The sequence below is a fragment of the Erinaceus europaeus genome, chromosome 14 (genome assembly GCF_950295315.1).
Source record: "Erinaceus europaeus chromosome 14, mEriEur2.1, whole genome shotgun sequence".
Taxonomy (NCBI): Eukaryota; Metazoa; Chordata; class Mammalia; order Eulipotyphla; family Erinaceidae; genus Erinaceus; species Erinaceus europaeus.
Window position 1 is genome coordinate 39,001,142 of NC_080175.1, and position 26,026 is coordinate 39,027,167.

The 26,026-nt window shown below is 38.5% G+C and overlaps 1 protein-coding gene across 1 annotated transcript in view; it reads right to left on the reverse strand.

The window, feature by feature from the left end:
- The window catches only part of ABCA13 (ATP binding cassette subfamily A member 13), a 594,731-nt gene that overhangs the window by 55,844 nt on the left and 512,861 nt on the right, over positions 1-26,026 (reverse strand). Inside the window, 1 exon segment of the mRNA XM_007524553.2 lies at positions 5,626-5,776. Coding sequence (XP_007524615.1) covers positions 5,626-5,776 — 151 coding nt within the window.

Here is a 26,026-nt window from a genome sequence, read left to right on the forward strand (position 1 = left end):
TTTCCTTCATGGTTCTCTCAATTCATATGAACTGATACTACATCTGCTGATCCCAACCCAATCAATGCAACTAGTATCATCTTGGCATGTTATACTTTGGACTGTGTGCAGACATGTCAGGCATGTGTCTCTGTCTCTTTATCTTTCCCTTTCCTATCAGTTTCTCTTTGTCTCTATTCAATAATAAATAAAAAATAAAACAAATGTATTTGAAAGAAATAAAAAATTATTTAAAAAAAAAAGAAATGTCAACCCTTCAGCTTCATTACTCTGGTGACACCTTTTTTTTTTTTTTTTTTTTTTAGCTCACAGGACTCCTTAATTCCATTTAGGGTGGTGCACTTCCTAACAAAGCTTCCGAACCTAGATAGAGACCAGGGCCCAAGAGATCGGGCATATGTAAATGTATCCATAAGCTAGGGAAAAATATATACCTTAAAGCAAAAGTGCACAACAGTTTGCAGTTAGTCAATAAATGAAGCAAGAAAGTAGAAAGACCTAAAAAGACATCTTAAAGTACCTAATGAAACAGTTTCTACTTAGTCCTAGATACCCTCCTCACCTACCTCCTATTATACTTCTCTCAATCACTCCAAAGCTAACCTTGTCAAACAAAGGAAGAACTACAAAAACTGATTAAGGGAAAGATTCTGGCATACTTTAATGATGACTCATTAGTCACTACCAGGACACCCCATCACTTGGGGCCCTAGTCAGGGAATCCTGGGATTCCTACTCAGACATGATGGGCCTAGTCCTCTAACAGATCCCTCTCTCCACTGTCACTGGTCATCTCCATCAGGAACAATATAACATACCCCTCTGTGGGCCCATATAGGACCTTGATCTCAATGTGTATCAACAATGGTAGGGAATGTTCCACTCTCTAAAGGGAGGTTGAATAACATACTCTACCTACTACCCGAGGAAGATGGGTCCTGAAATTAGTGCAGCCTGGTATGTTCCAAGCTATGACCACAGAATGTCATCTCAGACCTATAGGGATGCAGAGGTTACATAGGCTCCTTCCTGTGCTGACTATGGGACCCAGATCAAACTGATCAGGTTTATAGTTAACAATGTTTATATACTTTCCCCATATTGGGGAGCTATTCTTCCCTAATCCAGCTTTCTGGTCATTTTACCAACAATGACTCCATCTCCCCAGCATATTAACTGCAGGCTCAGGCAAAAACTAATAATGTTATGGGCCCCTTGAAATATACCTAAAATAGACCTACTAGCTTTTTCCAAATGAAGTCCCCAATCTTCATCTGCAATATTCTTGCCTTTAGGTTCATGATTAGTCAACAATTTTCTCTGATTATACCTTAACTTTTTCAACCACTAGGTTCTATATGATACCATGAAGCCAACCTGACTTCCCTGGATGGAGGACACCCCAAACCCCTGCCCCACTAGGGAAAGAAAGAGATAGGCTGGAAGTGTGGCTTGACCTGCCAATGCTCATGTTCAGTGGGGAAACAATCACAGAATCCAGACCTCCTACCTTCTGCACACCATAATGATCCCAGGTCCATAGGGAAGCTGTCAAGGAAGGGGAGAGGATATGGATTTCCAGTGGTGGGAATTGTGTGGGAATGTATCTCTCCTATCCTATAGTCTTGACAATATTTCCATGTCATAAATAAAAACAAAAAATAGCAGCCTAAATGCCCACTAACAGATGGCTAGCTAAAGAAGTTATGTAATATATATTCCATGGGATACTAACTACTCTACAAGCAAACGAGATGGCATTGTGTCCTTTGGGGAAAAAATGATGAACCTAGAGGAGATTATGCTTAGCAAATAAATAAACAGAAGAAAGACAACTACCAGATGGTCTCATTCAAATGTGAAACCTAGAGATTTGATAAAAATGAACTTGCAAAGGAAAAAAAAAAAAAAAGCAGGAGGCTAGGCAGTAGCACAGCGAATTAAGCGCACATGGCCTGAAACACAAGGACCCATGTAGGGACCCCAGATAGAGCCCCGAGATCCCTACTTGTGGGGCGGGAAGGTCACTTCACAGGTGGTGAAGCAGGTCTATAGATGTTTATCTTTCTCTCCCCCCTCTGTCTCCCCTTTCTCTCTTGATTTCTCTCTGTACTATCCAAAAACAACAATAACAGCAATGCCAACAATAACAACAACAATAAAGGCAACAAAAGCACGAAGTCCCAGCAATAACACTGGAGGTTAAAAAAAAAAAAAAAGCAAATCATTTGTAAGACATGAGAACTATGGGAAGTAGAAGCATGGAGATACAGAGCTTAGGATGTGGGTGTGGTTTGGAACTATACATTGTAATCTTACAGTCTTGCAATTGTATTAATCAAAAGTTAATAAAAATTAAGAGGAAAATAAAATATTGATTTCCTCTAGTTTTGTAATAATCTCCTCTATTTGCCTTATAACAAGCATGTGAGACTAGCTATGCCTGTTCACATGTCAAATATCTTTAACTGCACAGGAGAGGGGTTTTGCCCTCTAGGAAAACACAGGAGAGTATTATGACAAGTTAGAACCAGGAATTGTGCTCCCTGCAAAACTGGTGGCATTGCAGGCTGTAACTGAAGTCAATTCCTAGTTGGTGACCATTCAAATGACTTTTTTCTAATGGGGGAGCTGAGAGAGTGAATTAATCTGGAGGACAGATGAGTAGTAGGAGGTGATGAAGGAAGCACAAGGCCTTTAAGTACATATTCAAAACAAATTTTGATTTAATTTATTTATTCCCTTTTGTTGTTTTATTGTTGTAGTTATTATTGTTGTCATTGTCGGATAGGACAGAGAGAAATGGAGAGAGGAGGGGAAGACAGACAGGGGGAGAGAAAGATAGACACCTACAACCTGCTTCACTGCCTGTGAGGTGACTCCCCTGCAAGTGGGGATCCAGGGGCTCGAACCAGCATCCTTAAGCTGGTCCTTGGGCTTTGCGTCACCTGCGCTTAACCAAAAGCAGCTTTTTACTGAACATCAAAGGAGCCAGCTGAGCTATTTTGTCAGATGTCCTCCTCTTTAATTAACAACTTGCCAGAGACTGACACAAAGCATACCTATTAGAGACCAAGCCAATGATTAGTTCTAGATTTCTAGCTGTTTAACTACAAGGAACTGGATCTTGATCTTGTGGACAGGTCCCTAACTTGCTAACTTGGCTTTACTAAGACTGGAGTGGTTGCACCCAGTTAAACATACATATTTCCATTAGCAAGAATCTGAATTCAAGCCTCTGCTCTCCACCCAAAAGAACATGGGGAACTTCATGAGTGGTGAAGCAGGGCTGTAGGACTCTCTCTCTCTCTCTCTCTCTCTCTCTTTCACTCTCTCTCCCTCCCTACCTCTTTCTCCCTCTGCCTCTCCCTCTCCCTCCCTCTCTCTCCCTCTCACTTCCCCCTCCTCCTTCTCTCTCTCCTTCTCCCTTTTTATTCCCCTCTTCTCCTCCCCCCATCTCTCCCTATCTTCTGCTCCTTCTGAATTTCTCTATCTGAATAAAAGAAACAAAATAATCTTAAAAAATTGTTGAAAGCCTTGAGTTAGTGGATGGTAAAGCATACCATTCCCTCTAAGAAGGCAGAGAGAGTCTAGTCTAGTTGCAGTTAAATTTATTGAGAATAAAGAAGACATGAGGTCTAGGGTAAGTGAGACAGCTCACTTGGACAGACCACTAGATTTCTCATGGCTTGATTCAGGTCTGAGTTCTTGCCACATAGAAAGAAGCTTCAGTGCTGTGGTGTATCTTCCCTTCTTAAAAAATTATGTCAGAAGGAGTCAGGCGGTAGTGCAGTGGGTTAAGCACAGGTGGCACAAAGCGCAAGGACTGAAGTAAAGATTCCGGTTCGAGCCTTGGCTCCCACCTGCAGGAGGTTTGTTTCATAGCCGGTGAAGCAGATCTTCAGGTGTCCTTCTCTCCCCCTCTCTGTCTTCCCCTCCTCTCTCCATTTCTCTGTACTATCTAACAATGACAACAATAATAACTACAATAAAACAAGGGCAACAAAAGGGAATATATAAATAAATATGTCAGCCTGGTAAAGTCATAGAGACAACCAAAATAAAACAGCCAGTAAAGCATCACAGGGATGCACAGAAAATGAGTTTCTGTGGACCAGTGAAGGTCATCACTGTTAGCTTTCCCTCCTATGAATCCTTGGATGTACCATCTCCTGCAGAATCTCACTGAAAATGAACTGTAGAAGCCACTTATTTCTGCTCCTCACTCAGAATACAGTATTCTAGGGGCATCCTGAGATGCACTGCAATGAGGCGTGGAAGATGTAAAAAGATGCCTGAAGCACCTGCCAATCCCAGGCCTTTTCCCTTGGCACATTTGCTGGTCCACTGGTGAGGAATGTCAGCTCTGCTTCGCTGACCACTGCTTGCATCATGGACCAACCACCTACTGTTTCCCTCCACCAAGTCCCCTCCATGCTTCACAGACAGAGACCGACCAGAGATCGGAGTGACTGCGAAGGTGGCTGAAACTTCTGTCACTCCTCTATCCCCTGAGACCACAGAGAAAGAAACCCAGACAGGCAGCTGTCATCCCACTCTTAAAAAGTCCTCCTTTCCAAACCTCACCCAATTCTATACTATGCCAGCCCTTCTCTGCAGGCCCTGGGGTTGGAGGTTAACAGGCTTGTTATGAATAAAAATCATAGCCCAGCAAACGTGAAAAGGGCCCCAGGAGAAACAAAGTGGGGGAGGAAACCACATTTCAATTAGTTCTTTTGGGGAGATAGTTTTATCTAGTTTTCTATGTATATTAGTGACTTAATAATTGTCTATATGATTATCAAATTATAGGGGTACAGTTCCGTATCATACCTGCCTCCTAAGTTCTGCATACCCACAGTCACCTCCAATAAGCCCCACAGTTCTCACAAAGTTGTAGAGACAGTTTGACTACTCTTTTTTTGTCCGTGAGTGAGTTCATGTATTTCAGTTACCTATATTTTCTCTGTGAGCAAAACCACCCAGTAGTTGTCAATGATGTTTTTTTCTATCAATCCCTTCTACATGACTTTCCACGCAAATCAGTTTTCCAAATACAATACAAATGCAACCTATTTAGATTTTTTTTCCAGTATGATTCTACTGGAAACATTTTTCAGATACCCTTGCTTGCCTGGCACTGTTGCCCCCACCCCCACCTCCCAGAGTAATGTTGGGACATGAATGTAATTAGTCTGACCTCAGCCTGACTAGCATACAAGGGACTTAATGCAAACCCACAAGGGATTGTGGGTGCGTAGAAAGTTCTTTAAGCACCTGTCTGCCAGAAAATGCCTTCCCTGCTCTTGCTGCCTTGCCCGGCTCTCCTCCTGGGACCACCATGCCGGGACATGAACACATGTAGCTGAGCTCTGGTAACTAATTTAGGGACTCATGGCTCTCACCCATCATGACAAGCTGATCTCTGCCCCTTTGCCTATGATGGTGTACTTAAATAATCTGCAATGTAATAAATCTCCCATTTGTTCAGACCCTAGACAAAGCCGTATTAACTTTTGATTCTTTTAAAATTTCTATAGAGTAAAGGGACAGAAAGGGGATGGACCTGGATTCAGAAGCATCACTCAAATGCAAACCTTCCTCAGGGGCTCTCTCCAGCCTCACCTCAGCAATGCAGGGCTTTGGGATCCCACGTAGGATGCAATAGTAATGGAGGTTCTCCCAGCCAGTCAGGAGCTCATCCAGGGCATCCTGCTGGGGGCAGTAACCAATGCGTACTCCTGAGTCACTGGCTAAAGAAGGGTCCACATACTGTCTGTGAAGACAAAAGGCAGGGCAGACACAGTGAATCAAACTTTCAGGACAAACAACAAGCCCTGATTTTATTTGGGAGGTAAATGGTTTACAGTGAATACATTTGTTGATACATGTGTAAAATTCCTCAATTTTCTGCAAAACAGTCTCAACCCCAGCCTATGCCCCACTTCAGCAACATGTACCAGGACCTGAAAGCCCCCTGTTCTCCCAGGGTCCTTTTCTTTGGTACAATACACCAAACACAGTTCAAGTTCTGCTTTGTGCTTCCCTTTCTGTTCTTATTTTCTCAATAAGAAACTGTCCATGACTTATACCACCCCATATTCATCTTTCTCTTTCTGGCTTATCTTAATATCATTCCTTCAAGCTCTATCCATGATGAGGTGAAGAAAGTGAATTCGCTATTTTAATAGCTGAGTAGTATTCCATTGTGTATATAGACCACAACATTCTCAGCCATTTATCTGTTTTGGACACCTGGGTTGCTGCCAGGTTTTGGCTATTACAAAATGCGCTGTTGTAAACATAGGTATACATAGATCTCTTTAGATGGATGTGTTTAGTTCCTTAGGATATATTCCCAGAAGAATTGCAGGCTCATAGGGTAGGTCCACTTGGAGCCTTCTAAGAGTTCTCCAGACTGCTTGCCACAGGAGTAATCATAGTGTTAATATGGTACATCAATAAGGTCATTGTGGTATTTTAATAGTGATTTAATAGTGATTGATAATACTGTAAGGTGATAAGTTTATAATCTCACAAAGATTGTGGTTTGTTTAATAAAACTTGTTAACTGAACAAAGAAAGGGTTAAGATTCCTTAACCCTTTTTTTCTAAATTTCTTTCTTTCTAAATTTCTAAACCTTTCTTTCTAAATTTCTAAATCACTGACTGATAGAACCAGTTTGACCATGGAGTTTTGCATTTGGCATAGGGCATGCTATCAAGACTATTAGTTACCTTGCCTTTGTCAAAACCATTCAGGCACATATTCAATAAATAGGTGACTAAACTGTCATTTGGCATCATATCAAAAAATAAAACCTCTATTATGTTATGTCATCACTCACTGAACATATGAAAAATAGATAAAAAGGAAAAGTGATGTTCCCATCCTTCAGTGATTCTGGCCATTAAAAATCTGGTGCTTATTTTTCAAGTGTAGCTATACCAAAATAGTGGACAGTAAGGACTACACAAAACTTCCACTACTTAAATTAATAAAATGGATGAAGATATAAAAGATACAGATTTCTTCCAGTTATAAAATAAGAAAGGACTGGAGAATATATATATTAATATATATATTAATATTAATATATATATGCATGCTATGTTGCCCTTATAAATCTGCATACTCTAGATAGTACATATAAAAATGAATGATAATATGTGTCCTTTTGTATCTGAGTTTTTAATGTTTTATTTGTCTATTTATATGATATAGAGAGAAATCGAGAATAAAGGAGGAGAGAGACTCCTGTAGCCCTGCTCCACCACTCACAAAACTTTCTTCCAGCAAATGGGGTACCAGGGGCTTGAACCCAGGTCCTTGTACATTGTGATGTTTGTACCAACTGGATGTGCTACTGCCTGGTGCCTTTGTAACTAACTTCTTTGATTAAGCATGTTGTCAAAGTTCATCCATGTTTTATAGCACAAACCAGTTATTCATCTTACTGTTTTTAAGCAGTTGAAAGTGCAGTACTTTTTATTTCCATTTCTGTTTTGCAGATGATAAACTAGATTTCATATAATATGACTGGCCTGACAGATCTAATTGTACCCCTCTTATCCTACTACGGTCTTGTCAATATTTCCATTTTATAAATAAATTAACATTAAAAAGTAATAAAGTTTTAACATCTTGTGTTTGCAAGTCTACTAGCTTTTTAAGCTTTCTCTTACATTGTATATTTCTAAAGAGTGATTTACATTTTTTATTTATTGAGAAAGAGACAGAGAGAGAGACGGAGAGAGAAAGAATAGCATGGGAGAGAACAGCACTCTAGTATTTGCAGTACCAGAAATCAAACTCAAGACCTCACTCATGTACTTCCAAAGTTCTATCACTGTGGAACCTCCTAGGTCACATTTATTTATTTATCTTCATACTTATTTTCTTTTAAACCAGAGCACTGGTCTCTGGTTTATGTTAGTGCTGGGGATAGAAACTGGGTCCTCAGGGGGGCGGAGCCCAGATGGCAACTTGGAAACAAAAGCTGGCATGAGCTCCAAAAAAAGAAGCAGCTGAAAACCTGAGATTCTCTGGATAGAGTAGGATACTGAGCCTTCATAGGAGGGTGAACAAGGGGTGGTCAGGGTGATACCAAAAAAGAGTCCTATAACCCACTCTAGGGCTGGCAAACAAAAACCAAAAGGACAAAGAAAGGAAAATCTTTGGCTTATTTCTGAAGTCACCCCTCCCTCCCACCCCAGAAGCAAGAAATTCAAATGTTCCTGAAAATAAATGAAAAATGAAGACACAAGCTATCAAAATATTTGGGAGACAGCTAAAGCAGTACTGAGAGAGAAACTCATAGCCATACAATCATACATTAGAGAACAAGAAAAAGCTAAAAAAAATGACCTTACTGCATGCCTTAAGGACTTAGAGGAAGAGGAACAAAGGAACCAAGCAACCAGGAGGATGGAAATCACTAAAATTAGAGCTGAAATAAACAACATCGAAAATAAGAGAACCACATAAAAGATCAATGAAATCAAATGTTGGTTCATTGAAAAACTAAACAAGATTGATAAACTCCTAGCCAGCCTCACTAAAAAAAAAAAAAAAGGAAAAGACTCAAATAAATAGAATTGTAAACAATAGAGAAGATATCACAACTGACACCACAGAAATCCAGAAAATCATGTGAAATATATTTTTTTAATTTCTTTATTGGGGAATTAATGTTTTACAGTGGGCAGTAAATATAATTGTTTCTACAAGCATAGCATTTCCCAGTTTTTTATATAACAATACAATCCCCATTAGGTCCTCTGTCATCCTTTTTGGACCTGTATTCTCCCCCCCCCCCAACATGCAAAACTTTTATGAAGAACTATGCATAACAAAACTAGAGAATATGGAAAAAATGGAAGAATTACTAGAAACATTTACCCTTCCAAAACTGAACCAAGAACAACAAAACATAAATGCACCATTCACAAAGAAATTGAAACAGTTTACATCAGACAAGAGGCTAATAACCAGAATATATAAAGAACTTGCAAATCTCAACAACAAGACAACAAATGACCCCATCCAAAAATGGGGGAAGGACATGGACAGAATATTCACCACAGAAGAGATCCAAAAGGCCGAGAAACACATGAAAAAATGCTCCAAGTCTCTGATTGTCAGAGAAATGCAAATCAAGACAACAATGAGATATCACTTCACTCCTGTGAGAATATCATACATCATAAAAGGTAACAGCAGCAAATTCTGGAGAGGTTGTGGGGTCAAAGGAACCCTCCTGCACTGCTGGTGGGAATTTCAATTGGTCCAACCTCTGTGGAGAACTGTCTGGAGAACTCTCAGAAGGCTAGAAATGAACCTACCCTATGATCCTGCAATTCCTCTCTTGGGGATATATCCTAAGAAATGCAACACACCCATCCAAAAAGATCTGTGTACATATATGTTCTTGGCAGCACAATTTGTAATAGCCAAAACCTGGAAGCAATCCAGGTGTCCAACAACAGATGAGTGGCTGAGCAAATTGTGGTATGTGTATATATTTATATATTACTCAGCTATAAAAAATGGGGTCTTCACCATTTTCAGCTGATCTTGGATGGACCTTAAAAAATTCATGTAAAGTGAAATAAGTCAGAAACAGACGGATGAATATGGGATGATCTCACTCTCAGGCAGAAGTTGAAAAACAAGATCAGAAAAGAAAATACAAGTAGAAACTGAACTGGAATTGGCATATTGCACCAAAGTAAAAGACTCTGGGGTGGGTTGGTGGGGAGAATACAGACCCAAGAAGGATGACAGAGGACTTAATGGGGGTTGTATTGTTATATGGAAAACTGGAAAATGTTATGCATGTACAAACTATTGTATTTACTGTTGAATGTAAAACATTAATTCCCCAATAAAGAAATTTAAAAAAGAAAAGAATTTTAAACAGTTATTAAAAGTCTTCCCAACAACAAAAGTCCTGGATCATAGGCTTTACAAATGAATTCAATGAAACCTTCAGGAAACAGTTAATACCTATATTTCTAAAGCTCTTCTACAAGATCGATGAAACATGAACACCCCCTTCCATCTTCTATGAAACCAACATCACCCTGATACCAAAAGTAGATAGGGACACAACAAAAAGGAAAAACTACAGACCAATATCTCTGATGAACACAGATGCCAAAATATTGAACAATATCCTGGCCAACCAGATACAACAGTATATAAAAAAGATTGTTCATCACAAACAAGTGGGATTTATCCCAGAAATGGAAGGCTGGTTCAACATACACAAGTCAATCAATGTTATTCACCACATCAATAAAAGCAAAACCAAAAACCAAATAATTATGTCAATACATGCAGAGAAAGCCTTTGACAAAATCCAACACCCATTCATGCTCAAAACACTACAAAAAATGGGAATGGGTTGGAAATTCCTCAAGATAGTGGAGTACATATATAGCAAACCTACAGCCAACATCTTACTCAATGGACAGAAGCTGAATGCATTCCCCCTTTGATCGGGGACTAGACAGGACTGTCCATTATCACCATTACGCCTCAACATTGTATTGGAAGTTCTTGTCATATAAATTAAGTAAGAAAAATAAATCAAAGGAAAACAGATTTGAAGGGAAGAAGTCAAGCTCTCACAATTTGCAGATGATATGATTGTATACCTATAAAAACATAAAGAATCCAGCAGAAAACTACTGGAAGTTATTAGGCAATATAGCAAAGTGTCAGGCTACAAAAACAATGTACAAAAATTAGTGGCATTTCTTTCTGCTAACACTAAATCTGAAGAAGAGGATATCCAGTAATTGCTGCCATTCACTAATGCAGCAAAATCAATAAAATACCTAGGAATAAACCTGATCAAAGAAGTGAAAGACTTGTATACTGAAAACTATGAGCTACTATTCAAGGAAATATAAAATAATACCAAGTAATGGGAAGACATCCCATGCTCACAGATTGGAAGAATTAATATCATCAAAATGAATATTCTCCCGAGTCATATAGAAATTTAACATGATACCATCAAAGTTCCACTAAGCTTCTTTAAGAGAATAGAACATAAATTACAATCATTTACCTGGAACCAGAAAACACCTAGAATCGCCAAAACAATATTGAGGAAAAAAAACAGAAATGGCATCATACTCCCAGATCTCAAACTATATTATAAAGACATCATCATCAAAATGGTCTGGTACTGGAAGAAAAATAGGCACACAGACCAGTGAAACAGAATTGAAAGTCCAGAACTAAACCCCCACACCTATGGACATCTAATCTTTGATAAAGGGGCCCAAAGTATTAACTATCTCTTCCTTTCTCCATTTAATAAATGGTGCTGGGAAAACTGTGTTGAAACATAGAAAAGAAAGAAACCTAAGCACTTTATCTCACTATAAACAAATGTTAACTCCAAATGGATCAAGAACCTAGATGTTAAACCAGAAACTATCAAATACTTAGAGGAAATCATTGGTGGAACATTTTCCCACCTAAACCTCAAGGACATCTTTGATGATACAAACCCAACTGCAAGGAAGACTAAAGCAGAAACAAACCAATGGGACTACATCAAATTGAAAAGCTTCTGCACAGCCAAGGAAATGATCACACAAACAAAGAGACCCCTCACACAATGGGAGAAGGTATTCACATGCCATACATCAGACAAAAAACTAATCACCAAAATATACATAGAGCTCAGCAAACTTAGCAACAAAAAAGCAAATGACCCCATCCAAAAATGGGCAGAGGATATGAAAAGAACATTCACTACAGAAGAAATCCAAAAGCCTAACAAACACATGAAAAGTTACTCCAGGTCACTGATTGTCAAATAAAGACAACATTGAGATACCACCTCACCCCTGTGAGAATGGCATACATCAAAAAGGACAGCAGCAACAAATGTTGGGGAGGCTGTGGGGACAAAGGAACCTTTGTGCACTGCTAGTGGCAATGTAAATTGGTCCAGCCTCTGTGGAGAGCATTCTGGAGAACTCTCACAAGGCTAGACATGGACTTTCCATATGACCCAGTAATTCCTCTCCTGGGGATATATATATATATATATCAAAGACTTCATAACACCCAACCAAAAAATATGTGTAAAACTATGTTCATAGCAGCACAATTCATAATAGTTAAAACCTGGAAGCAACTCAGATGTCCAATAACAGATGAGTGGCTGAGAAAGCTGTGGTATATATACACAATGGAACACTATGCAGTTATTAAGAACAATATCCTACCTCCTCGGATCCAACTTGGATGAAGCTAGAAGGAATTATGTTAAGTGAGCTAAATCAGAAAGACAAAGATGAGTATGCAATGATCCCAAGCATAAACAGAAGTTGAGAAAGAATAACAGAAAGGGAAACTAAAAGCAGGATTTGACTGAATTTGAAGTAGGGCACCAAGTAAAACCTTTGAGTTGAGGGTAATTGTGGATGTTTGGCTTCAAGGAACAGGTGGAGGAGGGCAATGGAATGAGATATAGTCTTTTGGTGGTGGGAATGGTGTTTATTTATAATCCTATTAATTTGTAGTCATATAAATCACTATTTAATTAATGTAAGAGGGCAAAAATTGATTGAATGTCTCCAGATTTTTAATGCACAGACCATAGGCCAATTCTTTGAAATGTTGACTCTCTTAAAAGCTTAGATCAGGGAGAGCAAAAGCAACTGGTGGCACAGTTATATACAAATGATGTTAAAGGACATATTATGGTGATGTTGTGTATGATACAGCTAATCCTAACAAAGGAATATTTCAAAATTAACCCTATTGCCAAATAATGTGATTCTGGAAATAACTATCTATTCCCCTTTTAAATCCTAAGACAGCAGGAATCTTCTGCTTCCTGTATAGAGCTATATTTACCCCAGTCTGAGGCTCACTTTCCTTTATGCTTCTCTCAACACACACCAAATGATATTGCATCCGCTGATCAAAAACTAGTCAGTGCAGTGAGTACCATCTCAGCATGCTTCACTTCAGATTGTGTTCAGAGATGTCAGGTGTGGAATGTCAACCCTTCAGTCTTATTACTCAGGTGAGGCCTATCCTTTCACAGGATTCTCTTATTCCACTCCAGGTGGTTCACTTCCTAACAAAGTCCCAAAACCTATATAAAGGCCAATTCCCATGAGGTAGAGCATAGGTTCACATGTATCCAGAAATTAGGGCAAAATATATACCTGAAAGCAAAAGTAAACAATAGTCTTCAGTGCGTCAGTATAAAGTTCATAATGAAAGTGTCTTCTCAGACTTAGATACACTCCTCAGGTACTTCCTATTATACTTCTCTCACTCACTCCAAAGCTAACCCTATCAAAGCAAGGACTGCAAAAGCTGAATAAGGGCAAGAGACTGGCATAATTTAACAATTACTCTTTAGTCACTATCAGGCTACCTTGCCGGGCTAGCTTCATGGGCAGGAGAGAGACAACCAGGGACTCATGGCTGAGCTGGGAACGCAGTTCAATCTTTATTGACGAGCGGGGATGCAGTTCAATTTAACTCTAATCACAATCCTGTCCTTATATATCTCCTGAGGTGGAAGTGTCAGGTAGAGGAAGTACATAGGATAGGGGTTGGGGAGAAGGAAAAAGCATTGGAACCAGTAGGAATTAAACCAGTGCAAACAAAACAATTATGTGAACAGACCACAAGCAATGCAACAGAAGGGGTCTTAGAAGCAGAATTTAGAAGCAGACCAACACCACCCCATCAGCTGGTCCCCTGTTTGGGGAGTCCTGAGATTCCCAAACACACATTATGGTCCTAGGCATCAAATGAATCCCTCTCCTCATTGTTACAGGTCATCTCTATCAGGAACAACACAATAAACCCCATTGTGGGCCCCCATTACCCTCAACTTGGATCAAAACAGTAGAGAATGTTCCATCCCCAAAGGGAGGCTGGACAATATACTCTATGCTACACCTGAGGAAGATGGTCCTGATATTGGGGCAATTCGGAACATTCCTACTCACAACAACAGATTGTGAGCTCACATCTACAGGGATGCAGAGATCACATAGGCTCCTAAACTGAATATGGGCCCCAGATCACATCAAATCAATGGAGTTTACAGTCAACAATATTTATACCCCTTTCCCATATTTGGGAGCTACTCTCTTCCCTGATTCAGATTTCCGGTCCTTTTTCCAGCCATGACATCATCTTCCCAGACAATAACTTGGATCCACCTGCATATCAGATTTCAGACTTAGGGAAAAAAAAAAACTAGTATAGCCACAGGCCCTTTGGAATATAATTAAAATATGCCTACTAGCTAGCTACAAAATGGAGACCTCCCCAACGCTTCATCTGCACTATTCCAGACTTTAAGTTCATGATTAGTCGACAATTTGTTTGGCTTTATATGTTAACTACCTTTTCAGTCACCAGGTTCCAGATGCTAGCATACTACCAACCAGACTTCCCTGGACAGACAACCCTACCAATGTGCCTTGGAGCCCTGCTTCCCCAGATCCCTAACCCACTAGGGAAAGAGAGAGGCAGGCTGGAAGTATGGATCAACCTTCCAATGCCCATGTTCAGCAGGGAAGCAATTGCAGAAGCCAGACCTTCCACCTTCTGCACCCCACAATGACCTTGGGTCCATACTCCCAGAGGGATAAAGAATAGGAAAGCTATCAGGTGAGGGGATGGCATGTGGAGTTCTGATGGTGGGAATTGTGTGGAGTTGTACACCTCTTATCCTATGGTTTTGTTAATTTTTCATTTTTACAAATAATAAAAATAAGCTCTTAAAAAAAAAAGAAACTGGTCCCTCAGAGCCACAGGAATGAAAATTTGTTGCAATATATCTTTGCTGTCTGTCTGTCCCATCTCCTATAATTTTTTTTAGCTCCATGGTACTTGTGCAGAAAGGCCATGAAGTCATGATTTATATTAATGTTTGCACTTCTATGTAAATAGTTTATTAAAATCATAAGGTGCACATCTTTTGATAGGTGATTTATATATTTGGTGGTGTATTCATCCTTCCATTATATTCTAATGCAATTAATTGTTTTTTACTTTTGAGCTATTTTATGTCCTTTGGACAAAGGTGTTTTACCAGATATGTGATTTATAAATATTTTCTCTCAACATGTGATTTATCTTTCCATTCCCTTAACATCTTCAATAAAGAAAAGTGGTGGTTATGTGAATGAAGGCCAGCTTACTCTTTGATTCCTTTGCTAATTAGCAACATACTGTATAATCTCTATACATTCTGTGAATTTTTTAATAAATATTTTATTTATCTTAATGAAAAAAGAGATACACATGGAGAGACCAGAGTACTGCACAGCACTTGCTTACACTGGTGCTGGGGATTGAATCTGGGACCTTAGATTTTAGGCATGAAAGTCTTTTTTCAGAACCATTATGCCGTCTCCCCAGCTCAATTCTGTGACTTTTTAAAAAAATTTAATTTATTTATAAAATAAAAATAGAAAATAGAAAAAAATAGGACAAATTTTGCGACTTTTAAAGCTATCTTTCTATGATTTCTGTATAGTTTTACTATAATTTGAAAGCATATTTTCATGATATTTATCCTTAAAAAAGATTTTAAGTTCTGATTTATGGCCAGAATGCGGCCTCTCTCGGTTAATGTTCTCGGTAAGCCTGAGAAGTATAAGCATTCTGATGTTTTTCTACAGGCATTCTGTAAATGTCAATCAGATTTAGCAATTTAATAGTGCTGTTTTGTTCAATTATACTCTTATTCATTTTTTCCCTGCTGCATCTGTCAATTATTGAAAGAAGAATGTTCAGTCTCCAACTATAAAAGTAGTTCATCTATTTCTCCTTGCAGTTCCTCTTTATATTTTTCTTTTATTACCACCAGAGTTATTGTTGGGACTCAGTGTCTACATGTTACAAACCTACAGCTCCAGTGGCCATCTTTTTTCTTTTTGATAAAGACAGAAATAAATTGAGAAGGAAAGGGGAGATAGACAGATAGAGAGAGAGACTGAGAGAGTGAGACCTACAGCACTGCTTCATTTTTTATGAAGCTTCCTCCCTATAAGGAGACAGAGACTTGAACCCAGATCCTTGTACAGGTAATGTGTGTGCACAACAAAGTAACATGGTTGCACCATTGTCCTGCCCCTCTCCTTGCTGCCCTATCATATATATATATATATATATTTCTCATTTATTCTTTCATTTATTTATTCTTATATTTTAAATTTTATTAATGATTTAATATTAATTTAAAAAATTATGAGTTAACAAGGGTATAATTCCACTCCATCCCCACCACCAGAGTTCTGTATTGTCATTCTCTCCAGTGGAAATTTTAGTAGTTCTACCAAGGTCACAGATATGGTTGACTATGGTTTCTATAACTATATTTGCCCACTTATTCTACAGTCCTACCTTTACTTCCTTTCTAATTCACGCCTACACCTTTTACTACTTCTGAGCATACTTCCTTCTTTCTTCTTCTCTCTCCAGGTCCTGATGGAACTGGAGTTCAGAGCCCTCTGGTCATTTTCCCCTAATATTTATTCCTTTCTGGGAGTATGGACCAAAATTCTTAAGCCAGACTCCCCATTTCTGCACACTACCATATATTTTGACACATTGCCTTTAAACAAATACACATCAAGAGATACTAAGTCACTTTAAAATAACTGACCACTTAATTTTTATGTAATATCCCATTTTATAGATGTCAATAGCTTTTTTGCTGTGATTTTTTTTTCACCTTCAGGGATATTGCTGGAGTTCAGTGTGAGCACTACGAATCCACTGCTCCTGGAGGACATTTTTTATTGGATAGGACAGAGAAAAATTGAGAGGGAAGACAGTGAGAGAAAAGGACACTTCCAGACCTGCTTCAAAGCTTGTGAAGCGACCCCCCTACACACACAGGTGGGGAGCAAGGGGCTAGAACTGTGATCCTTCATACTATATGTGCTTAACCCAATGCACCAACACCCAACCACCACTGTCATGTTTGTATTGTCTAAAATGAATGTGACTAGTCCAATTTTCTTCTGATCAGTATTATGCTGATGTAACTGTCCCCATCCTTTCACTTCCAATTTAGCTGTCTTTTATTTATTTATTTTTTGCAATGGAATTCTTTTAAAAAAGATGACTGGATCTTACTTTTCTTTTTTTAATTGATTCTTTTGCTTTGCTTTTCCTTATTATTACTACTTTTTTTTGTCTTTTTTGCTATTGCTTGCTTGTGGTCATCAGTGGTACTTCACCATTCCAAGTCAACTTTTTTGTTTGTTGTTGCTTTTTTTCTAATAAATGAGGACCTCACAAAATAGCTTACTTAGATACTGCACTGCTTCATCATGCTTATAATAAATTTCTAGTCATTGTTCATGCTTTCTGTTTTTGTCACATATGGTACATTTTCTCTGCACTCTAATGTTTTAGTTGGGTTTTTACATGATTCCATATTTCTTTGGTTACACAGAGGATGTGGGTCATTTTTAACATCTTAAAAATTTCTTCCATCTTTGAGTTTGGATTAGGTGTTTATGTTACCTTTATAGAAAGTATTTTTGTGTTTTAGTCTGCTTTGTAACGATTATCTTGAAAGTGAAACACCATGTACCAAATAAAAGAAATTTAAGTAGATACATCTTTACTTTTTTTTTTAATGTTAGGCTGTATTTAATGTTCTTTATACCTGTGGTGTCAGAGACTAAATTATTTGAAATGCATTTGTTTTTATCTTCCCTGTGTCTTTTACTTTCCCTGGAGACTCCATTATAAGAAGTGTTTGAAGCTTGAATTCTTTTACTGCAATTCCTGGCATTATAAAGAGGCCCCACTGAAATGATGTGGGGTGGAAGGAAATGTGTGGGGTGGAAGGGAAGTGTTTTACAATCCTAACTTCAAACCCAGTCACTTAGTGAGTCTGACTTGCAGAGTTTGCTTCTCTCACATTAAATAGTGGACAGGGTTGAAATTGAGAGTTTTCTTTCCCTCAATTTGATTAGATACGGATAAAACTCTGAACTGGTTAGAACTATCTTTCCATTAGGTACAAAGGGCATATTTTAAGATATTTCATAATAACTTCTCTTTTCCTCTTCCTTGAACAGAGAGAAACCAGGGGCTTTAAGCCAGGTTCTTGAACATTGTAATGTGTATTCGACCAGGTGTGCCACCATCCGGCCCTATCTGCATAATAATTTGACTTGAACATATTGAAAAATTAATTACCCATATATTAAGTTAACATTTCTCATGTCTTTTTTTTTTGCCTCCAGGGTTATTGCTGGGGCTCAGTGCCTGCACCATGAATCCACTGCTACTGGAGGCCATTTTTCCCCCTTTTGTTGCCCTTGTTGTTGTAGCCTTGTTGTGGTTATTATTGTTATTGTTGATGTTGTTCATTGTTGGATGGGACAGAGAAAAATGGAGAGAGGAGAGGAAGACAGAGAGGGGGAGAGAAAGATAGACACCTGCAGACCTGCTTCATCGTCTGTGAAGCGACTCCCCTGTAGGTGGAAAGCCAGAGACTAAAACCTGGATCCTTATGCGGGTCCTTGAGCTTTGCGCCATGTGCACTTAACCCTCTGCACTACCACCTGACCCTCCATTTCTCATGTCTTTTATTTTATTTTTATTAATATTTATTTCCTTTTGTTGCCCTTGTTGTTTTATTGTTGTAGTTATTATTATGGTTGTTACCGATGTGGTCGTTGTTGGACAGGCCAGAGAGAAATGGAGAGAGCTCTATTTTATTAGCCTAAACACCTGTTGTTTTGTAAACAGCTAGAATTTTTCCTCAAAAAGGAATCTAAAAAGATCAACCTGGAGTCAAGCGGTAGCGCAGTGGGTTAAGCTCACGTGGTGCAAAGCACAAGGACCAGTTTAAGGATCCCGGTTCCAGCCCCCAGCTACCCACCTGTAGGGGAGTCGCTTTACAGGCAGTGAAGCAGGTCTGCAGGTGTCTATCTTTCTCTCCCCCTCTCTGTATTCCCCTCCTCTCACCATTCCTCTCTGTCCAATCCAGCAATGACGACATCGATAACAACAATAATAACTACAACAATTAAAAAAAAACAGCAAGGGCAACAAAAGGGAATAAATTAAAAATTTTAAAAAAAGATCAACCTTACATCTCATAGTGTAGGTAAGCCAGCTAATTCCACTGGTGTTATGTTATAAATACAGCTGGGAACATTTCATGTGCACGGGCCTTGTGAAAAAATATATAGAGAGAGAAAAGAGGTTATGGGGTGGCACTTGTTGCATTGATTAGGTTGCAATCAGCAGATGCAATATTATTTGATAAGAATTGGGAGAAGCATACGAGAAAGTGGGCCCTACCCTAGGGTCCCAGGACTGGGGGAAGTTTAGGCTCTATAGTGGAAATATGAGGTTCCTGCTGTCTTAGGGTTCACGAAGACAATGGATAGTTACTGTTATCATCACATTATTTGGTAATTGAGTTAACTTTGAAAAGTCCCTTTGTTAGACATACAATCAACCTAATCAATGCAATGAGTGCCACCCCAGCACGCTTCACTTCAGACTGTGTCCAGAGACTTCAGGTGTGGAACGACAACCCTTCAGCTTCACCACTCAGGTGAGACCTTTCCTTTCATAGTATTCTCTAATTCCATCCCAGGTGGTTTACTTACTAACAAAGGCCCAAAACCTAGATATAGACCAGGTTCCAGGAGATAGAGCATATGATCACATATATGTATAAACTAGGGCAAATATATACCTGAAAACAGTATTACACTAGAGTTTGCAGTGTGTACCCCCCAACACTTCATCTCCACTATTCCAACCTTTGGGTCCATGGTTCTTCAACAGTTTGTTTGGCTTTGTATGTTAACTCTCTTTTCAGCCACCAGTTTCCAAATGCCATCAGGATGCCGGCCAGGCTTCCCTGCACTGAAGACCCCACCAATGCATCCTAGAGCTCCACTTCCACAGAGTCTCACCCTACTAGGGAAAGAGAGAGGCAGACTGGGAGTATGCATCAACCAGTCAACGCCCATGTTCAGCGGGGAAGCAATTACAGAAGCCAGATCTCCCATCTTCTGCAACCCACAATGACCCTGGGTCCATGCTCCCAGAGGGATAGAGAATGGGAAAGCTATTGGAGAGAGGATGGGATATGGAGATTGCGTGGCGGGAATTGTGTGGAGTTGTAACCCCCCATCGTATGATTTTGTTAATGTCTCCTTTTTTAAATAAGTAAATAAATTAAAAAAAAAATAAAAGAGGTTATAGGGGTAGGCAGTGGCACAGAAGGTTAAGTGCACATGGTGCGAAATACAAGGACCCGAGTAAGGATCCTGGCTCAAACTCCCGGCTCCCCATTCCTGCAGGAGGGTTGATTTACAGGCAGTGAAGCAGGTCTGCAGGTGTCTATCTTTATCTCCCCCTCTCTATCTTCCCCTCCTCTCTCCATTTCTTTCTATGCTATCCAACAACAACAATAGCAATAACAGCAACAATAATAATAACAACAACGATAAACAAAAAGAGCAACAAAAGGGGACAAAATAGCCTCCGGGAGTGAATTCATAGTGCAGGCACCTAGTCCCAGTGATAACCCTGAAGGCAAAAGAAAAAGAAAAAAAAAGAAAAAGAGTATATATGCTAATGGAGCTCTGGAGGAGGTAAATGTTTAACAGGTAAGTAAGTCAAGAGTTTACTCTAACTGACCTACAGGAAGATTAGATTAGTCCATTGGCACACATCTTCTAACCTATCTGAATGATGTTAACTAAGCATCTGATTCAAAATCACATTCAATCACATTTCTACTTCATTAGAAAAGGCTCACATCTATTTTATAGTTTCCACATACTTGCATTTCAGATAACTCAACCCATCAGAGAAGGTCATAACATTCTGTATGCTTTAGGCTTCAGTGCTGCTTGGAAAAACAAGCCATTTCTCTGTCCAGGCTTGACATAAAAATGAACTTCAAGTGGTTTGCATCATGATGCATGCAGACTAGCATATATATATATATATATATATATATATATATATATATATATATATATATATATATATGTTTCTTAATAATATAACAGATCCAGACATTCTGAAAATGAGATAAAATTCCTGTCCCATTTTCAAAAGCCCTTCCCAAACCAAGGTTTTAAACCTTGAAAAGTTTATTTTACCTCACTTCTTAATTTCCTTTATATTATCAGCAATTTGTAAGCTGCCATTACAGGTCAATCTGTAAGCTGCCATTGCAGTGGCCCTGATCTGATTTGCTTCCTAGTCAGTATTTTAAAATATTTTTGCCATCCAGCTGCTTTATGTTTTTCTACCACTGCCCAGACTTCATCGCAGGGTTTGCACATATCCTGTCATCATGAAAGTACAGGGCTGCTTTCCCAGCTGTCTCTGCCTCACTGGAAACTCTGGGACTTCACATTGGCTTGCAGGTGTGAGCAGTGTATCAGGAGAAGCCCCTGAGCAATGAACAAACCCAACAACTGAAGTTCATGAATCTTACCTTCCACAGTGCCTAGACATAGTTTTAGAAAGTACACAAAGTCACCAGAGTGTTTTTTTTTTCTTAAATGTATTATGAATCATCAAGATGGTTTACTTTCTTCTCTAAAATCAGAATGACTTCACACCCCCAAGTAAAAATGTATGCACCTGTGTGAACATATACTTATATTCACACCTTATATTCACCATCTAATCCAAAATAGAGCTTTCTTGGGTACTTCAAAATAGATAGCAGAACACAAGTACAGTCAAAAGATGTATTCATGCTTTGGGGGAGTCCTTAAGTTATAATGATTTCTATTCATTACTTATTCCTTTTGCACCCAGCCAAAGGATAGTCCTCAATTCTGATTATTCAATGTCATTTTTAAAATATTAAAATACAATTAAATGTATTTTCACACTGCCAATATTGTGCTGTATGCTCACTAAGAAAATTCTGAGTTTGTAACAATTAAAATGACTTGCTATGTCACAAGTGTTCCTTGTGGTTCACCGTGGTAAACACTCCAGTCTCATAGTTTATTCAAAGACACTGAGTCAGTATATCAAAGACATGTTCTGATAGAATAAAAAGTGGTTTATGCTTTATCACCATTCTTATGTTACACAGAGGTTTCTTTCAATGGATTTGCCATCATTTATGACACATTCAGGTTCTCTTTTAGAAATTATTCAGAAGTCATTAGTAGAGTTCGACTCTCGTAGTTTCCCTTTACCAGACAGAAATTTTTTGGGCATTGTTAAGTGCTGAAGTCACTAGTAAATTTCAGAGTCTGGATAACAAATATGAGTGTTTTTCCCAGACAGCAGTATACCTGGTTGAGTGCACATGTTACAATGTGCAAAGATCCAGACTAAAGTCCCCAGCTGCAGGGTGGGGAGAAGCTTCACAAGTGGTAGAACAGTGATGCAGGTATCTGTTTCTCTCCCTCTCTATTTTCTTCTCCCCTCTCAATGTCCTTCTGCTCCATTCAATAAAAATAAATAAAATTTAAAAATATACTTAAAAACGCAATGTTAACCCCATGACAAACATTATCAGAAAGTGTTTTTAAACTTTAATTAGCTTAAATTGTTCTAATGTTTGTTCTTCATACCAAAACCTATGCCGTTTATAAGAAACTGATATAATGGGAGTCCAGTAGTTGCACAGCAGGTTAAGCACACGTGGCACAAGCTCAAGGACTAGCATAAGGATCCAGGTTCAAGCCCCAGGTTCTCCACCTGCAGGGGGTCCCTTCACAGACAGTGAAGCAGATCTGCAGGTGTCTATCTTTCTCTCCCCCTCTGTCTTCCCCTCCTTTCCCCATTTTTCTGTCCTATACAGCAACGACGACATCAATAACAATAATAACTACAATAAAACAAGGGTGACAAAAGAGAATAAAAAATATTTTAAAAATTTAAAAAAAGAAACTGATATAATAAATTAGTAAAGCTATAATCTACCTACTAAGACTTTGACTTTCTAAAGAGGCACAGTGAAATTCATCAGGGTTCTTTTTTGTTTTGTTAAAGTGAGATTTTAAAAATCCTACATTAGAAATATAGGTTATTTTAGTATGTCATATGTCAAAATCTATCAAGAATAAGTTTCATTACAATAATAAGTTGCAAATAAAATGGTCACCAGGACAGCTTTATCTTTCCTGCCAATAAAATACTGATAGACAGTAGCCATACAATGATTATGTCTCAGTTTTGTAACTTCCTTTAAAGTTGCAGTGATCTTTTCACAATCTGAATGCATTTTTCCTCAAAAGAGTAAACAAAAATACCAGGAATCTCTGCATAGAAGCTGCACAGATTTAATCTGGACTGTGGACCTGGATCACTGCTGGAAATGCTAAATCCTACTTAGTTACTATAGTCTAAAAACTTTTACCATATCCATATACTGTATAAACAAACCACTTAGAATTATAATGAAAAATTATAAAGGTACACCATCAAGATATTTATGAGAATAAGATTTTTAACAGGAAACATATTTTAGGAGAAAATAATACACACACACACACACACACACACCATTGCTCCTTTATATATGCAGTCAGTCACAGCTAAAGTAGCCTCACCCTCCCCTGTGGAAATGACAGTATATTAGTGTCATTACAAATGATGATGCCAAAGTTATAATATTTATATTAAGTAAGTTTGGTGATCATCTATCAAAGGTAATGGGTAACAAATTATAACAATCACAACTTCATTACTGTCCTCAGGATATGTATTTATCTCTTATGTCTGGGAAGAAAAAAAGTTTTTGAAGACATGAATCATGGTGCATTAGAACCTTTGAGATAAAAATAGGTAGTTTAAAGAAAACAATTTTGATAATGATGTGAAAACAGAAAAGAGAAAATATTGACAGTATTGTCTCCCTCAATGGTTACTTTTACACATTCCCTATTGTTAACACGTCAGTCCTCAGAACATTCTGAATCACACTTCCCAATGTGAAAGTCATATCTGACTCCACAATTCCCAGTGTTCTTATTCAAATTTTACAGCATTGTCATCAAAATATGTTTGATTTACTTCCATTCCTTATATTTCCTTTATTGTCTACTGATTCATTTATTCACTGAGCCATGCAAAGGCCCCTGAGAAAAACAAACACAGAGTGTCTCCAACTACCTTAAATCCCACTTTATCTTGTTATAGCAGTTATTAGCCCACACCAGAGTTTTGATTTCCAGTTACAAAATCCATCCTTAGTATTTCCCTAAACAAATAATTAGAATTAAAGGCTGCACATTTAGAAAAGTAATTTAGGCACAGAGACCTAGTAATTCTACTAGTAGCATAAGAAGGAAGAAAAGAAGGAAGTAAGGGAGGGAGAGAAGAAGGAATGAAGGAAGAAAGGAAGGGTGGAGGGAGTGAGGGAAGGAGAGAGGGAGGGAGAAAGGAAAGAATGAAAAAAGGAAGGGCAGGAGGGAGGGAGGGTGGAAGGAAGGAAGGAAGGAAGGAAGGAAGGAAGGAAGGAAGGAAGGAAGGAAATACTATACTTTTGGAGGACTTCTTAGTAGTCATTACATATATGGGCTTATATTTTTAAAGAAATAATAAAGCATTGTTCTGAAATTTTATTTCACAAAAGAGAATATTCTAGAGAAGGTAGATAACCTTTACATCAACTCTCTGCACATACATATACTCACTCACTGGCTCACACCAATAAACACAGCAATAGGAGTTCTTAGCTCTAAAGGTGCAAAAAGTCATTGCCATTCGCCTATGTGTTATTTTTCACTTTCCTTATTTTATCTTTCTCATTTTATTGGGGGCTTAGTGGTTTACAGTATACTTGTTGACACTTGGATATATTTTCTCATCTCCCTGTGATAGGTGTCTCCAAAACACACATACCCCCAACTTAGGTCCACTTCTCACATTTATGCATCAGAACCCCAAAGTCCCTTCAACCCTCTCCCTCTCTTACATCCCCCAGAATCCTTTATTTTGGTGCAATACATCACACCCAGTCCAAGTTTTACTTTGTGTTTTCCCTTTCTGTCCTTGACTCTTAAGTTCCACCTATAAGTGAGATCATCTAGTATCTGCCCCTGACTTATCTCACTTAACATAAGTGATAGTTCCATCCTTGATGAAACTACTGCATTTATGTTTTAACTGCTCAGAGAATCATGAAAAATGGCATTGAAGGTAGGAAACCTCTCCATCTCTTGATAAAGGGGCAGGGAAGGCATTTTACCCTTTGTAAACTGGGCGGAACCCAGAAATCCATATCTCGCAAGACCTCTGGCTGCATTTCTGAATTAATACACAGCTTGGTAATTTGGAAAGAAAACAAATTCCAGAAAAATAAGTGATAGGATATGTCAGATATTTTAAGAAAATATGGGGGGGGGGTACCAATACAAGATGAAGCAGCCTGGGCAAATGAGAAATATAAAATCTATGGAGTTATAACTGGTGTAAAATGTACCAAAATGAAATTAAAGACAGCCTTTAGTGAAAAGTATGAACAAAGTTAAATTAAGGAGGTTCTGTAAGGAAAACAAAAGCATTTTCTTCAACTTTATAAAAAATGTATGAGTGAGAGTGAAACAAAAACTAAAAACAAGCCTAAATTAGCCTTGATGACCCTTTTAAAACAAACTTTGATTTCCTGTTTGCTTCAGTTAACTTCAGAAGAAAAAAAAATGAAACATAAGAATCTCTGAATAAATAGACAAGGAAGCTGAGTGCCAGATGACCAGGGAGCAACTTCCACACACTTTTAAAGGAATATTTCTTCCATGCATTTTTTCACTTGGGTTGTCTTTCATAGGTGAATGTTATTGTAGTAGCTTTTTGATATTCCAGGAAGTGAAGCAAGAAGAACCACCCTACCTAATCTATCTTTCAGAAGGAAGGAAGGAAGGAAGGAAGGAAGGAAGGAAGGAAGGAAGGAAGGAAGGAAGGAAGGAAGGGAGGAAGGAAGGAGGGAGGGAAGGAAGAAAAGAAGGAAGGGCATTCCACCCGAGTTATGGGTATATTTGCCTG